Raw genomic sequence first — 17,481 nt, 5'->3', positions numbered from 1 at the left:
AAACTCCAAATACACCTCGCAGAAGAAACCCAGAAAATGCCTATCGCTGCAGCTGAATAAACAGAAGATACAAGATTCTTTCATTGATTCAACGTGACTAATAAACACACGACTACGGCAATATACGGTTTATCTGAGTTCTTATTATTATAATTTTCATTAAAATAAAGTATATTTATAATCCAACGCCTTTATCACTGCTTAGAATACTATGAAATATGTTGCGTGCCTTATTCTGTGTAAGAAGCCACATCATCTCACAGAAGGATTTATTTAAACACTCGACTGAAGTTATGAAGTGAGTTTGGAGTAAAAATGTTATTAAATGTGGTATTTTCACATGCTTTCAGATGGAGCAGCATTTACTTCACAGAACCGTAGTTCACTGAGAAGCTATGCAAACAGCTGTCATTATCGCGAACGAGTTCTTCGATTTCATAATTTTTTCCCGTAACTTGTCAGTGAACTAAGGCTATGTGTAGTAAATTCTGCTCCATCTGTTCTCTCCATAATTTTGCACATGTTTGATGATAGTGCTATTGGTCTATAATTATTTGCTTCTGACCTATCTTTGCAGGGCTTTCCTACAGGGATAACTATTGAATGTTTCCATGCTGAAGGAAGTTTGCCCTCTGCCCATATTTTGTTGTATAACTTCAGTAATTTAAAAAGTGCTACATCTGATAATTTTCCTATCATACTATAACATATCTCATCCTGCCCAGGAGAAGTTTCTTTTACTTTAGCAATTGCTCTTTTTAACTCATAAAGTGAAAAATCTGCATCTAGCGGGTTTCCACTTGCTTCACACTTATTCAAAATATCAGGATTTTCTCTCCTAACTCTCTCTCTACACTTCTTAGCCTCTTCAGTCAAATTACTACTACAATTTACTTTTGCAAATACTTTAGCTAGCATCTCTGCTTTCTCTTTATTTGAAACTGCAATTTCATTTCCATTCTTTAATACTGGCATGTTAAAATTCTTGCAAATACCTCCCATCCTTCTAATCATACTCCAAATATCTGAAATCTGTATATCCCATCCAATACTATTACAGTAATTTACAGATAACATAAATACAGATAGGTACAGATTAAATACAAAATACAACTATACAAATAAAGTAAAATGTAAAATATATCTATATATATATAAAGCACAAGGCATATGGCAGATAGATTATATTCTTCTATTCCATCTTCCTGGTCTTCCATTTCAATAATTCTATTACTACACATATAACAGAATACTTCCTATCTTGCATTCTTTAATTTCCATCTTTCTAGGTTTCCTTGTTCTGCCTTTTGTACTTTAACACCAATTCTGCTTTTTACTGGATAATGATCACTGTTGTTTCCTTCAAAACTTTCCATGTACATACATTTGCCATATTTTCTGATACTAATGTAAGATCTAGTACTGATTCCAGGCCATTTACAATGTTCACCCTTGTTCCTGATCCATCATTAATAATAATTAATAATTCTTCAATTACTTTACCATCAAAATCTCTATTTTTACTACCCCATAAAGTTCTGTGACTATTAAATTCACCACACCACACCATTTTATCCCCACTTAATTCCACCAACTCTTCAAATTTTTCTTTTTGTACTTTTTTACATGGATTATATAAGTTGATCACCCTGACGTTACCTTTATCGGTCCAGATTTCTACCATAACAACTTATTTTTCATTATTACTAATTTCTCTATACCTCAATCCTTGTTCAATAAAAGTTACTACACCTCCACCTGTTCCTATTTTCCTGTCTTTCCTTACATTTTCATAGCCTTCAACTCTAAAATCAAGATGAGGTTTTAACCATGTTCCTTGTACACAAATAACCTTTGGTTTCTGTTGTAAATCTTCAATATACTTTTTAATTTCCTGTCCATTTGCTAAAAGACTCCTTGCATTCCACTGAATGATCTCAAAATACATTATGCACCTTCCCCATTAGTAGCCTGCGAACCTTGGGTACCACCTACAAGTGCTTCTTTAACTGACTCTACTGTTGTTTCTCTTATGTCCAGATATTTCTCAGCTGCTCTAATTATTATCTTCATTCTTTCTGTTCTACTTGTTGTTTGAGCCAAGCAATTAATCACCTCTGCCATGAATGTTACAAATTTCACTTTATCAACCACTAATGAATCCTTGTTGATTCTGCACTGATTCTTTTGATTTTGGATTTTCATGCTTGTAGATTCATTTATTTTTGGTGCTTCACTACTTTTCAGATATATACGGCCGGTTATCAAACAGCATGGCATTACTGCGGGCGCCCCCTTCTCGATAACTGATAACTGATATAGGCTTTTTTATTTACTTTTTTTCCCTTTTTATTCGAAATATTTCCAAACGTGTTACCTATACGAGGAAATATCTCGATTCTCATGAGTAAGTAAATGCGTTTTGCACCTTTATAGATTGTTATTTGATCAATAAATGGTGATGGGCAAAGTAGACTAATGTGTAATCTATTAACTACACATAAAAACTCGACATTTTACTTAGGGGAGCGCGGGGCACAAAGTAACGCGGGGTTAGTTGTAACACACATGGTTTGAATATTTCCACACATGCTAGCATAACCAAATTTACAGTATTTATTAGTTACCATATCAACATTATATAGAAAAAAAAAGTGGGCCAAAATTAAAAAATCTTTTGAAGATATCAATGAACATTTATTTTACCATAGTAAAATTACAATTCTGGCTTAAGCAAATTTTTCATCTCTGTTTTTATTAATCATTTAAAATTAGACAAATCTGCTATTATTTTAATCTCCAATCTGTTATTTATCAGTTTAGATAGTTTTTTTTAATGCTTCGCTAACTAGCAGAAGACAGCAACTGGTTTTAAACTCACGTTGTAACCAGGGCCGCATTAAGACCTTACTGGGCACCGGGGCTATGACTTACTGCAGGGCCCCCTATTACAAATATAATATATATATAGCTTTAAATAGGATTTTTGTCCTATCAAAATTTTGATGCATTGAAATTTCATATTTCTTGTTACCAATTTCAATATTTAAAAAAAATAAATAAATACTAGCCCAAGTAAAAACAAGCTTATACTTAAGACAAGTAAACAGCCACAAATTACAAAAAAATAGACCTACTTGAAACACTTAAAGCACTGGATAATAAATTATATTGTATAAAATAAATGTACAAATAAACTGAATAGTCTTCATGTTATAAATTCAATGTACATTCATTCTTATTTATTTTACAAAAGTGATTCGTTCAAGGACAGTGAGTGATTTTCTTTCTAATGTTTGATTAACATTATTGACATAAATTTTAATAGCAGCGAAATTAAGCTGCTTTAGAGCAGTGGTTCCCAACCCTGGTCCTGGAGGCACCCCAACACTGCACGTTTTGCATGTCTCCTTAATCAAACACACCTGATTCAGGTCATCAGCTCATTAGTAGAGAGAGACTCCAAGACCTGAAGCTGGTGTGTCAGAGAAAGGAGACATGCAAAATGTGCAGTGTTGGGGTGCCTCCAGGACCAGGGTTGGGAACCACTGCTTTAGAGGAATAGCTCACTCAAAAATGAAAGGTCTGTTGTTGTTCTAAACCTGTATGAGTTTCCTTCTGCTGTTGAATGTAAAAGTATATATTTGGAACAATACTGGTAACCCAACAGTTGCTGGGCCCCCATGACTTCCATAGTATGAAAAACAAAATACACTACTGGAGTCAATGGGGACCAGAAACTTTCTAGTTACGAACATTCTTCAAAATATCTTCTTTTATGTTGAGGAGAACAAAGAGATTCATACAGGTTTAGAACAACTTGAGGCTGAGTAAATGACAGTATTTTCATTTTTGGGTGAACTATCCCTTTAAAATCTCATCATATAGCCTACTACTACACATGCTTTATATTTAACTATTAACGTTAATTTAAGACACAAATGACTGTGTTGACGAGGAGACATTTTGACACATAACTGTGCATTTGAACGTTTAAGCACAAGGCACGAAAAATAACTCAAGATTAGACTGGCGCTGTACGAGCCACGCGAATCAGGCCGTGACCGTCATGTGCCAAAAATGAATTCTGCCCCATTGCTTGATGTCCCTGGACAGTTCTTTGTTTTTAAACCACAATGCTTAAAATGAAAAGCTTAACCTACATCATGCCGCATAAAACGATTAATATATTTCTACCGGTTTATCTCTCAACCCATGACAAATTTTAACAGCAGCTAAATTAGGCTGCTTTAGAGGAATAGCTCATCCTAAAATTAAAGGTCTGTTGTTGTTCTAAACCTGTATGAGTTTCCTTCTGCTGTTGAATGTAAAAGTATATGAAGAGTTAATTTGAAAAAACAGAGAACTCCATTTTTAACAAGTAAAAAAAAAATAAAAAAATCATTGCGCATTCCAATTATTCTCGCTCAAACTGCAGTTGGGTTATTTTGATTAAGTTAAAAAATAACACAAAAAAATAATACAGCTAACTAACACAATAAAAACATGATAACATAATAAAAAAATCATGACTTTTAAAAATTTTAATAAACTGAGTTATCTGTTTTTGCAAATAAACTCTTCATATATTTGGAACAATACTGGAAACCCAACAGTTGCTGGGCTCCCATGACTTTCATAGTATGAAAAACAAAATACACTACTGGAGTCAATGGGGACCAGAAACTTTCTAGTTACGAACATTCTTCAAAATATCTTCTTTTATGTTGAGGAGAACAAAGAGATTCATACAGGTTTAGAACAACTTGAGGCTGAGTAAATGACAGTATTTTCATTTTTGGGTGAACTATCCCTTTAAAATCTCATCATATAGCCTACTACTACACATGCTTTATATTTAACTATTAACGTTCATTTAAGACACAAATGACTGTGTTGACGAGGAGACATTTTGACACATAACTGTGCATTTGAACGTTTAAGCACAAGGCACGAAAAATAACTCAAGATTAGACTGGCGCTGTACGAGCCACGCGAATCAGGCCGTGACCGTCATGTGCCAAAAATGAATTCTGCCCCATTGCTTGATGTCCCTGGACAGTTCTTTGTTTTTAAACCACAATGCTTAAAATGAAAAGCTTAACCTACATCATGCCGCATAAAACGATTAATATATTTCTACCGGTTTATCTCTCAACCCATACGCGAATATACTTTGTTCAAACACAAAAAGCAATATACATCCATCAAGTTGTTAACTTGTTAATCAAACGAACCTAAAATCTGTGGGGACGATGACGCTGTGATTTTATCTGCTCCATGTGCCCGGTCCACTTACTGTTTCACAACTACTCTATCATCAGCTTTAGTAAAATAACCTCACTAACTAATGTTTTCCCCTCTCTCCTCATGTTCTGTTATTAGAATAGCCCCTCTCTCACTTTCTTTTAGAATAGTTTACATTTTTACTTTTGGAAGATTGTTCTTTGCATGACCATTTCCAGATTATGCCAGAACAAAGTGAAGAGAGGTGAATTCGGACATTGCAGCGATCACCTGATTGTTACGTGGTGCAAGGGTCATTCAAAAGTAAAAATATAGAATAAATGCATTTGATTGGTAAACCAAATTCAAACATGACGTTTTAATCTCTAACGGTAATGCATGGAATATATGGAAAATCTCCACTAAATAATAGCGCTAATAAGTGAGGGGCGAGGCTTTGTCAATCGGCGCTACCGTTGACCAGTCAATCTACTCCACAGCCAATCACGGGCCCCCTCCTTGTCTGGGCCCCGGGGCTTCAGCCCCACCTAGCCCAATGGTAATGCGGCCCTGGTTGTAACACTGCGTTACAATGTGCTATTCTATGACATTTGCGATGTAATTTACACTATTTACTTTAATGAATTTTAATGAGAAACAACGAGAAACAGGTGAATAAAGACTGACAGTCAATGTTTAATGTTTAGAAAGTATTATTTCCATACATGTAAAGCCTTTTTGCTCATTTATGTGGACCGTCCCAAGCATGATTGCAATATGTTCATTGTCAAACTCCAAAATCTGATTATTTTTAATCCTTAAAAAACGACATTATTTTATTTTATTAACAAAATATTTTAGTTTGTCTTGTATATTTTTTTCATTCGATCAGATATCAATTTAAGCTGTTATATGGTCATGTTACAACGTGCCCCTCAGATGTTACAATGTACCCCACCTACGGGGCATGTTGTCACATCTCACTACCATTTTTTAGGGTAAATAAAGAAAAACGTATACACTGTAATTATGAAACAAAGCGACATATTTGTGCTAGACAAGTGTAAAATTACTGTGGATAAAAAATTATATTCTGAACCCCATGTGGATTTACACAAACTGAGAAAGTCAAAAAGTGTTACTTTGTGCCCCGCTCTCCCTAAGTACCAGATATGGGTGCCATGCCATAAAATATTTTTAATACAACTGACTTTGTATTTAACGTGAATTTACTAACAATATTGTAAGTTACTCATTTCATTTGACTAATTTCATAACACTTTCATTTTACAGACAGCAAAGAAAATCTTATGCTGCTGGTTTTGCTTATAACTTTATTTATATTCATTTTAGCAACACAAAATATCTCTTAAACTGACCATTATACATGTACCTTAACATTTGAGAAAGATATTGGTGCATTATATACTCAAGTGTGAATGTAGACCATAAAATATGGCAAATTTGTACAAAATACGCTTCAACTTCACGGATTGGCACCAAGCAAAATTAAACCTACACATTGTAAATTTAGCAAAACTGTGATGTATTATACATCAAACCCCATATATGGGAACGGGATTAAACGAAAAACGGCTTCACCTTACGGCCTATCAAAGAACATTTTCATTCAGTCTAGCAAGAGTTCAGGCACTCTCAAAAACTCCCATTAAAATCACTGAAGCGATTTACACTGTGAAATGAATATCTTACTTACATTCGTACGCACATCTGCACTTTGTTGATTCTGACGACGAGAGAATTCGCCAGAAAGAGGTATTCAGTCAGCAATCAAGTGAGCAAAACACGGGGTAAACGGCTTCACCTTACGGCCTATCAAAGAACATTTTCATTCAGTCTAGCAAGAGTTCAGGCACTCTCAAAAACTCCCATTAAAATCACTGAAGCGATTTACACTGTGAAATGAATATCTTACTTACATTCGTACGCACATCTGCACTTTGTTGATTCTGACGACGAGAGAATTCGCCAGAAAGAGGTATTCAGTCAGCAATCAAGTGAACAAAACACCGCGTTTCAGCGGTGACTAATCTGAACTTCTCTGATTGGCCATTGCATTCATAAGCTCAACAGAATCGTGTGTGATTGGTTCTAATGCCCAGTGCGCTGTAAAAACGCGTCGGCAGATTTGAATTTGGCAGCTGATGAAATGACGCACTGAACGTTCTAATCACACCGGTGTGATTGTTGTATCAAATATAAAAAATATTATTCGGCTATTTTCTGTCTTTTGGAAGCTGCATTCAAAATCCATTTGGCTCAGAAATCTGAGATATGACGCAAACCTGCAATAATTAAATGTTAAACAACACAAATATCCTTTATGTATTTAATCCCATTCTATTAACCGAAGTCTTTGCTTCTGACCTTCGATGATCCATTTCAACCGTACTAATAAGCACAAATTACTATAGACAAACATTTGCGTGTCTTTTTTAACTTCTGCATTCTACTGTACGGACGTAAATCTACTTTCCCTTCAGCCTGAGGCTTATTCATTTCACTTTTGGTGTGAAAAGGCTTTTTATATACATAAATACATGCATACACGGTTTGCCTACTGTGTCGGAACGAAGGAGCGCGGAGACGATGGAGGAAAACGAGGAACAATCTTTATTAATCCACATAAAGACATACACGGGCAGGAACACACACATAGCGCAGGGGTTAAACGTATAAGGCTGGACCCAGGACTCAGGAACACACAGGGCTTAAATTCAGGAACTAAATGTGGAACACCTGGAAATAATGAACATAATCAGACACAGGAGAGACTAGGTCATGGAGCACGTGGGGGAGGAATAAACAAGACACAGGAACACAGGACTGACACATATACAGTACACACACACATATGAATATTGAATATATATACACAAAGTCACTGAAACTTGATCTTAAAATGAAAACAGAAAATATAATTCAGAATATTAACAAACTAAATTATAGTACACTAAATAACACTAATTCCAGGTATTCATTCCCAGGATCTATAAGGATCCATTTTAATTTAGTCTACAAGCAATCTTTTAGTGGCTGTGGTACATTTTAGGGGTATAGGGAAAATCCTATAACGAAGATGCATGAGCAACAATGAAACTTTTTTTTTTACACTGTCATGGTCTAGTGCAGCAAGAAGACTAGAGATGAGTATATTTGCAAAGTGCTTTATTAAATAAAAAAAACAAACTCTGGAACACGGGCACACGGGTAAAACAGGGATACATCAAACCAAACCTTACATCAATCCAAAAACCAAACCAGAACTGACCAAGCACTGAAGTATAAACATACAGGGACACAGACACACAAACTAACTGAGGAAGAAAACAAGGAGCAGGTGGGACTATAATCAATGAACCAGGGGTTAACTAAGGACACCAGGGCTAAACAAAGGCCAAGAACTAAAAAAAAGGAAAAAAGAAATACACACGTTATGTGACAGACACTGATGTATTTCCAGCTACTTCCTCTATTTTTGCTTTGGCAGCTAAACTAATTCCAAATAATCAATGGAGAGAACCATGTTTTAGGCACAAAGACACAGTCACTATAAGTTGCATTCGTAAATCGTGAACTGTAAGAGTACAGAACTTGTATTTGATAAAGAACTTTGTTAAGTTAAGAAAGTATATTTTAGACAAAACAAAAGTTTGCGTTGCTATGTGACTTTCTGTCATGTGACTTTCAATGTCACTTTCTGTTGCCTCATGAGATGTCCATCGGATGGATTTTTCCCTGACTCTGGACAAGTGGTTTGGAAAATGAATAGAAGGATCATTTTATTAGAGTTTACTTTATTAAACATTCATTACACCGAAGAAGAAGAAAAAAATCTTTGAACAAACATAGTTCAGGATCTGGTTGCAAACAGTAGAAAAGCATGGTACCACACATTTAGAAACATTCAACTGTAACTCGACTCACTATGTGTACATGTTAACACACATTTCTTAATAGAACATTGTCATGCAACAAAAATAAAGGTCCATTATGGGTGCTGCTCATTGATATGAGGAACAAGTCAAAGCTGTTACTATAAATAGCCTAGATATTTTTTTTCAAGACTATTTTTCTTTGCAGTTGAAGTATTGTTAGTACTTTCAAGTGAAAAGCATCAGCACAGGCAACTGTTTATGCAGGTGTCGCCTCCTTTAGGTCTTCTGTGCAATAGCAGATTGGAAACAGATGAAAGTCAGAAGTCTTCCTTTTTTTGGCAATTTCCATACAATGCATATCTACATGGCACATCGAATACATCCATATCAAGTACATCACAGTCTTTTCACTGTTACTCAAAGGATGCTTTTTTATTCTCAGTCTATTGGATGCCAACAATATTTAAGTCAATAGGCTGTATTGTCATTTTTACATACAGAGCATACATACAAGCAGACTGCATAACACAGTTAATTCATACCACAGTATTTGTTTGCACTAATTCATTAGTTATAAAATATATAGTTCTGCTTATTATGTTAAATGTTTGTCATTTTAAGTGAATAATAGGCCTATTTAAATAATAGAAATCATAATATTCAATTATGAACAAAATACTAAAAATAACATCATATAAAATATGACATTTGTAGGCTACGCCAGATAATTTAAGTGTGCTAATAACAACGGGCAAGAATTCATTATCTGCAATTATTTTGTATGCACACACTTTTGCAAATCCTGTCTCTTGAGGAATGAGATTTTTTTGATTATTTCTTTACAAGACGAATAAGGAAGTTTGCATGAGCGATTTGACATTTTATTTAAATAGCTCCATCCAGTCTGAAATATTTTCACTCATTAGCATGTTGGTTCAAAACTGCACAAAGTTCAAATATCGCGAAAACATTTCATTGCATTTAATATGCATGCTGTGACTATGTAATAGCATGCCTGTTGGCTAATAACAAGGCTTAACATACACTTTTGTTAAATAAAAACGTACAAAGAAAAAGTTGTTTTATAACTACATTCCAATATTTTGCACAGAAATAGAGTTCATTAAGACCACAAGGAAACATTCTTACCTTTTAAACAATTTGAAGTATTCTATGCGTCAAGATGAACTAACCCTAGGACCGTTTTGTTTCCATGCTGCATCAAAGACTACAGTAACAGAGAAGAACTGAGAACTTTGTATATTATCTTAGGTTATCTTATATAACCTATCAGTGTGCCAGGAAGATATCTGATCAAATCATGACCACAGTTACAAACCACAAATAAAGCATTCTGATAAGTTTCTCATGCACTGACACCATATTGCAGAATTATTAGACCAATGACTAGACTTCTTGATCTAATTAAAGTGTGCCTCCTGGTGGTATAGCCACATGCTTTACGAAGCCATTTTTAATAACTGCACAAAGTCACAGATGTCTAAATACCCCCATTATTACCACCGCGTCAACAGACAACTTATTTCAAACCAAAAATGAGTCATGGAAACTGTTTTCACAATTTCTTAGAACGCAACTTGAGAGGGGAAATTGTGATTCGTACTTATGGAAGTTTGAATTTGAAGTTTTATTTTCAGTATGAAAGGTTCATAGAGATCCTTTAGTTTTATTCGGTTGGTTATCTTAGACCTCAAAGTCTGGGCCGGGCCACTAAATGGAATTATTTTAACGTCAAAGTCTTTTTGAGAGTTGGAAACCGACCGAGGCACACTGTATGTGTGTGGGTGACTGCAGAACAACATTAGCCACAGTTTAAACTCGACACCAAACTTCTCACACCTCATAAAAAACAAAGCAGTTATATTCACACAATCAAGACAAACAACCACAGACGCTGCAAGAGTCACGAACCTTTCTGTAAAGGCATCTTTTTAAAAAAAATGTTTTTAATACAGGTATGCCTACATGCTCACAAGAAAACTTTTATATTTGGATATTTCTTAATTAACTGCAATTTCTTAATTAATAGGAAACCGGAAACCAGCATGCACAATAATTACAATAGAAAGGTGAGCGTGCAAATGCATTAGGCTACATTGCCTGATTGGTGAAATGTATACAATCAACGTGCACATATGAATTCTTAACATTCTTTTTGTTTTGCAAAACAACTGACTGTAGTTCACTTACAGTTGCCTGCACATGCCGACACCACTGCGATAAGATCAGGGTGAGCTTAACTAGTCATTTATCGGTTTTGGGATCTTATCAAGATCAGCACCTGCAGATGCAGCTTTCACACCTGCCTGTTTTCACATGGTCTGGGTGAGGCCTCAAGAGACACAGACAGGAAATATGTAAAAATACTAATCCTCAGATCAGATAGACCTACTGTACGACAACATTCTTCCAATCCCATACACACTTTATAAACAAAGACGCTGGAGACGAGTTGTACGAATAAAATGTTTCAGATGTTTAATCTCAAAAATAACCAGGGGTAAAGTTACTTATGTACAGCACAGAATGTGCAAACATGTATGGTTTCTGTACAAGGAAATATACATGCAAAGATAACATCGAGTCAAAAACATTCAAAATGACATTGTTATGTAAAAAAAACAGGGTGTCGCTACGTCCAGGTGTCTGTACAGCTATACATTATGAGAAACTAACTTAAATAAAACATGAAAAATCATACTAACATTACTGACGCAGCATGTTATTCACCTCCTTTATATTCAGCAATAATTGCAACTAGGTTTTAGTGACAAGGGTTGACGGTTGTTATTTTGGATTATTAGAGCACTGCGACTTGCCTCTTAAACTTCAACCCACAATTTGGAGGCAACTGACTTTATACTTTCTCCCTGTACAGCAGAAACAGCACATGGGGAACGATTCATCTCATTGTATTTAAAACAAGGTGAACTGAAAACAAAGAATAATTCTTGTCATTTAGTCATGCAAACGTACACTAACAGACTACTGCTACAATGAGCAGATATGGGAATTAAAATTCCTAATAATCTGACAATATGAAGCACTACTTCAATTCAATTCGATTAACAAAAACCGAACCAGACACAATAAATAAATCAACAATCAATACAAGTAAACTCCTGCTCCAGGAGTCAGAACTGCATTCATAACTTTGACTTTATACTTTCTCCCTGTACAGCAGAAACAGCACATGGGGAACGATTCATCTCATTGTATTTAAAAACAAGGTGAACTGAAAACAAAGAATAATTCTTGTCATTTAGTCATGCAAACGTACACTAACAGACTACTGCTACAATGAGCAGATATGGGAATTAAAATTCCTAATAATCTGACAATATGAAGCACTACTTCAATTCAATTCGATTAACAAAAACCGAACCAGACACAATAAATAAATCAACAATCAATACAAGTAAACTCCTGCTCCAGGAGTCAGAACTGCATTCATAACTTACAAATTATAACCACCACACAGGGAGATGAAGAAGCATTTAGGTAACTTTGGTATAACGATAAAAATAACGACATTCATAACCAAAGTGTGACAAAGACACAAATGATTTTTCACCGATGAGGCTTAAGCATACAAAATAATACTGCACACAGAAATCTCAGCAAAAGAGCCACGGACACATTATATCTTAACTCGCAGTGGCTGACACGTGTACGTAACAATGTTGATTTAACACGAATCGTTATAAATAGCTGCAAAATGGTAAAGCCCCAACATTGCACATTTCAACAAGTTACAAAGAGTGCACATCTGCTGTGGTTACCGACACTTCCTGCCTTCGGCGGCTTTCCAGCTTGTATTCTAACTGGACAGTTGAAAGTCATGAGAAAGCATTTCAAACACTGCAAATTAACATGAATGAAGGCAGGTCCAGTTTATTTACAACATAAGGCTGATAGACAGATGTGAGTTGAAATCAAAAGTTTATCTTTTACTTCTCGTCCGAAAGAGTTGCAGCTGTTAAAAGTCGTTTCATTTGTTATGATCGATTTCCAATATGACTGTATGTTTATCAAACATGGAACTTGAGATGGATGCGTCCCTTTAAATCTTGAAATAAGCTTCTTTTTTTTTCTTCTTTTTTTTTTCTCCAAAACTTTCAGGATAAAGATATCATCTTTACTGTGCTTCTATACATGGTTTGTACAAAATGTAATCTTTCCTGAATGTAGCTATTCAAATTACAGTAGTCCACTGAAACAACCTGATTGAAATACTGTCCGAACATGAGGCTAAACCTTTCTGGCTCAGAGAAAAACCTTCAAAAGGACCTTCTTTTCACATTTCACAAAAAAATTCACATTTTTTTTCTTGTAAGCTTTGTCCATACAAAGAGAGAACATGTACATGTAGGGTTGGAAAAGGGGACTTCAGAGTTTTGTCAGCAGCAGTTACAGTAACAGAGACCCAGAACCATTTCAGAATGACTCTAAAAGCAGGATGAGATTTCAGCATATATCAGCAACCTATACGTTCCTTAATATCCTACTCAGAACTGCAGGAGAACAAGATTTGCACTCTATGTTTCTCTCAGCTCTGGCTAAGCAGGCGACTACGCAGGAATGCTCGGAAACTGGCCACGGGTCGCAGGTCGTTCTGATGTTTCCTCCGCTCTATAAAAGAGATGAGTCTGGAAGTGTCGAGGCGAGCTGCTCCAGAGGCTGCGTTGGGCTGCAGCCATGGCTGCTCACGCAGGCAAACCTGCGCAGAGGGACGCCTGCACGGCTCGCCTTGGAGTAGGACGCATACCAAGTCCCGCGCCGCCGGACTCACGCCGCGGAAGTAGTCCTCCGGGAAGCTGAAGTCGAGGCGGCAGATGTTGAGGCAGGTCTCCTCAACGCTCTCGTCCAGGAAAGGGGACGCCCCGCTGAGCATCACGTAGGCTAGCACGCCTAGACTCCAGAGGTCAGACGCCAGAGCCGCGGGCTCACCCAGCACCAGCTCAGGGGCGGAGAACTCTGGGCTGCCCAGCAGAGGCTGGATGTACGGGGTGCTGGAGAGATGTGCCGCATCACCAAAGTCCGTCAGTTTGACTAGAGGCTGGGTTGACGTTTGCTCGATTAATACATTCTCGGGCTGAAAGACACAAAACGGAGATAAGTATGGGATAGCAAACACACGACAGGTTCAAAATGTAAAAAGAGAAATTAAATAGCACACTTGACTTCAGACTGATGTAATCTCTTACTTCACTCAGTCTTATTTACAAACGCCTGATAAACATGAAAATATATTTACATATATTCGAAATATTATACATTTACAGAATGCTGTAAATCTAGCATCCCATAGAGACATCTCAGCATATCGTATTCATCTCAGCATGTTATATTCTAAATATGACATCGAAATCAGTGGATCTCAACCTTTTTGACTCCAAAGCCCATTAGAACACAACAAAATGAGGTACTCCATATATTAAATAATAATAATATAAAAATCTGACCTGTTTTTATAAGTCAAGCTAGTATTCTAGTATAGCTTAAGGATATATTAGTTTTATACAACAGTTCGTTCTGTTCTCAAATCTGATTGGTTGAGAACCGTGAGATATTGTACTGGTATCGCTACAGGAACGCCCTTTCACAATTTTGTATCACTCTGCTTGTTCTAGCCGGGTCTATGTTTTTTTTTTTTTTTTCACTGAGCTAATCGTAGAGTACGCAGTGTTGCCAACTTAGCATCTTGACTTCAGACTGATGTAATCTCTTACTTCACGCAGTCTTATTTACAAACGTCTGATAAACATGAAAATATATTTACATATATTCGAAATATTATACATTTACAGAATGCTGTAAATCTAGCATCCCATAGAGACATCTCAGCATATCATATTCATCTCAGCATGTTATATTCTAAATATGACATCGAAATCAGTGGATCTCAACCTTTTTGACTCCAAAGCCCATTAGAACACAACAAAATGAGGTACTCCATATATTAAATAATAATAATATAAAAATCTGACCTGTTTTTATAAGTCAAGCTAGTATTCTAGTATAGCTTAAGGATATATTAGTTTTATACAACAGTTCGTTCTGTTCTCAAATCTGATTGGTTGAGAACCGTGAGATATTGTACTGGTATCGCTACAGGAACGCCCTTTCACAATTTTGTATCACTCTGCTTGTTCTAGCCGGGTCTATGTTTTTTTTTTTTTTTTCACTGAGCTAATCGTAGAGTACGCAGTGTTGGCAACTTAGCATTTTGTTGCTAAATTTAGCAACTTTTCAGACTACCCTAGCAACTTTTTCTTCCAAAAGCACCTAGCAACAAATTTTGCTATTTTAAAAATGTATTTGTCAACTTTTAGCAACTTGGGTTAAGTGACTCAAATGATAAAAAGCACACGTTTTACATCTAAATTACACAAAAAGAGGAAACCAAAGATGCCTAGAAGTACACGCATCACATGAATTAAATTCTAATTGCTATTTGCAACTGTTCAATTTAATTGAATAATTGTTCATTTATGATACACAATGTTAGTAGCTTGTACCTGCGTTTGTTGATCAGTTAGTACACTGTAAGAAAAATATGTACAAAACGGAGATAAGTATGGGATAGCAAACACACGACAGGTTCAAAATGTAAAAAGAGAAATTAAATAGCACACTTGACTTCAGACTGATGTAATCTCTTACTTCACTCAGTCTTATTTACAAACGCCTGATAAACATGAAAATATATTTACATATATTCGAAATATTATACATTTACAGAATGCTGTAAATCTAGCATCCCATAGAGACATCTCAGCATATCGTATTCATCTCAGCATGTTATATTCTAAATATGACATCGAAATCAGTGGATCTCAACCTTTTTGACTCCAAAGCCCATTAGAACACAACAAAATGAGGTACTCCATATATTAAATAATAATAATATAAAAATCTGACCTGTTTTTATAAGTCAAGCTAGTATTCTAGTATAGCTTAAGGATATATTAGTTTTATACAACAGTTCGTTCTGTTCTCAAATCTGATTGGTTGAGAACCGTGAGATATTGTACTGGTATCGCTACAGGAACGCCCTTTCACAATTTTGTATCACTCTGCTTGTTCTAGCCGGGTCTATGTTTTTTTTTTTTTTTTCACTGAGCTAATCGTAGAGTACGCAGTGTTGGCAACTTAGCATTTTGTTGCTAAATTTAGCAACTTTTCAGACTACTCTAGCAACTTTTTCTTCCAAAAGCACCTAGCAACAAATTTTGCTATTTTAAAAATGTATTTGTCAACTTTTAGCAACTTGGGTTAAGTGACTCAAATGATAAAAAGCACACGTTTTACATCTAAATTACACAAAAAGAGGAAACCAAAGATGCCTAGAAGTACACGCATCACATGAATTAAATTCTAATTGCTATTTGCAACTGTTCAATTTAATTGAATAATTGTTCATTTATGATACACAATGTTAGTAGCTTGTACCTGTGTTTGTTGATCAGTTAGTACACTGTAAGAAAAATATGTACAAATAGAAAAGGTATAGTAATTCACAATCCCAGGACATTATCCGTTGTAACCCAAAAACACAAAATACAATGCGTAATTTAAAATGCAGTTAAAAAAATCAATACGGAAAATTCCTTCATATTAACATTGTAGATTGTGCCCAATTTTTTACAGACTTTTCTTAGACTACTAATACACTGCATAAAAGTATAATTGTTCAGAATGTGTAGTTTTTCTAGTTTACTAGCTAAAAAACACGTTGAACAATGTGAAAGTTTTCAATAATTCAATGGTGTATTTTAAATATTTATTTATATTTTAATATTATATTATGCATTTATATGATTTTACAAACAAATCTAAATTAACATATATAAAATATATATTTTTTGCTGAGATTTGATGTAGTGACACAATTTCGCGTCGTGATTACGTAATGACATCATCACGCAATGACATCACAATGTGATTTAGCAACTTTTAGCAACAAATTGACCTTCATTTAGCAACTTCCCCTAAAAATTAGTTGGAAACACTGAGAGTACGTTAGTTAATATAAGAAGAAACGTCTAGCATCGTGGTCTCTCTCTCTCTCACATTCGGATGCACGACTTGCCGCATTGTTTCTCTCTTATAACCTCATTATTTCTCACTAATAACCTAACTGAAGCAGCACATGCCCTTGATACCAATTCTAAAAGTGACGTATGTTTAACTGTCAACTTGAGCTTTGACTCCGTGGCGGAAGGAAGTAGTTCCGCACAAAAGAGGGTTTTATTAGGCACTCCGTTGTTTCTTGTTTAATTACACACATGTTCCGTCGAACTGTTGTTTAAACGCGATATCACTCTCGTAC

At 35.5% G+C, this 17,481-nt stretch overlaps 1 protein-coding gene across 1 annotated transcript in view; it reads right to left on the bottom strand.

Moving 5' to 3' along the window:
• Window positions 1–12,321: 12,321 nt before the first annotated feature.
• The window catches only part of LOC107551199 (triple functional domain protein-like), a 168,195-nt gene continuing 163,035 nt past the window's right edge, over window positions 12,322–17,481 (bottom strand). Inside the window, exon 51 of the mRNA XM_016232740.1 lies at window positions 12,322–14,241. Coding sequence (XP_016088226.1) covers window positions 13,696–14,241 — 546 coding nt within the window. The 3' untranslated portion in view covers window positions 12,322–13,695. The remainder of the gene's footprint in view (window positions 14,242–17,481) is intronic.

The sequence above is a fragment of the Sinocyclocheilus grahami genome, unplaced genomic scaffold (assembly GCF_001515645.1).
Source record: "Sinocyclocheilus grahami isolate Dianchi unplaced genomic scaffold, SAMN03320097.WGS_v1.1 scaffold418.1, whole genome shotgun sequence".
Lineage (NCBI taxonomy): Eukaryota > Metazoa > Chordata > Actinopteri > Cypriniformes > Cyprinidae > Sinocyclocheilus > Sinocyclocheilus grahami.
Note: the sequence above shows the minus strand (reverse complement) of the source record. Positions and strands in the feature narration are given on the sequence as shown.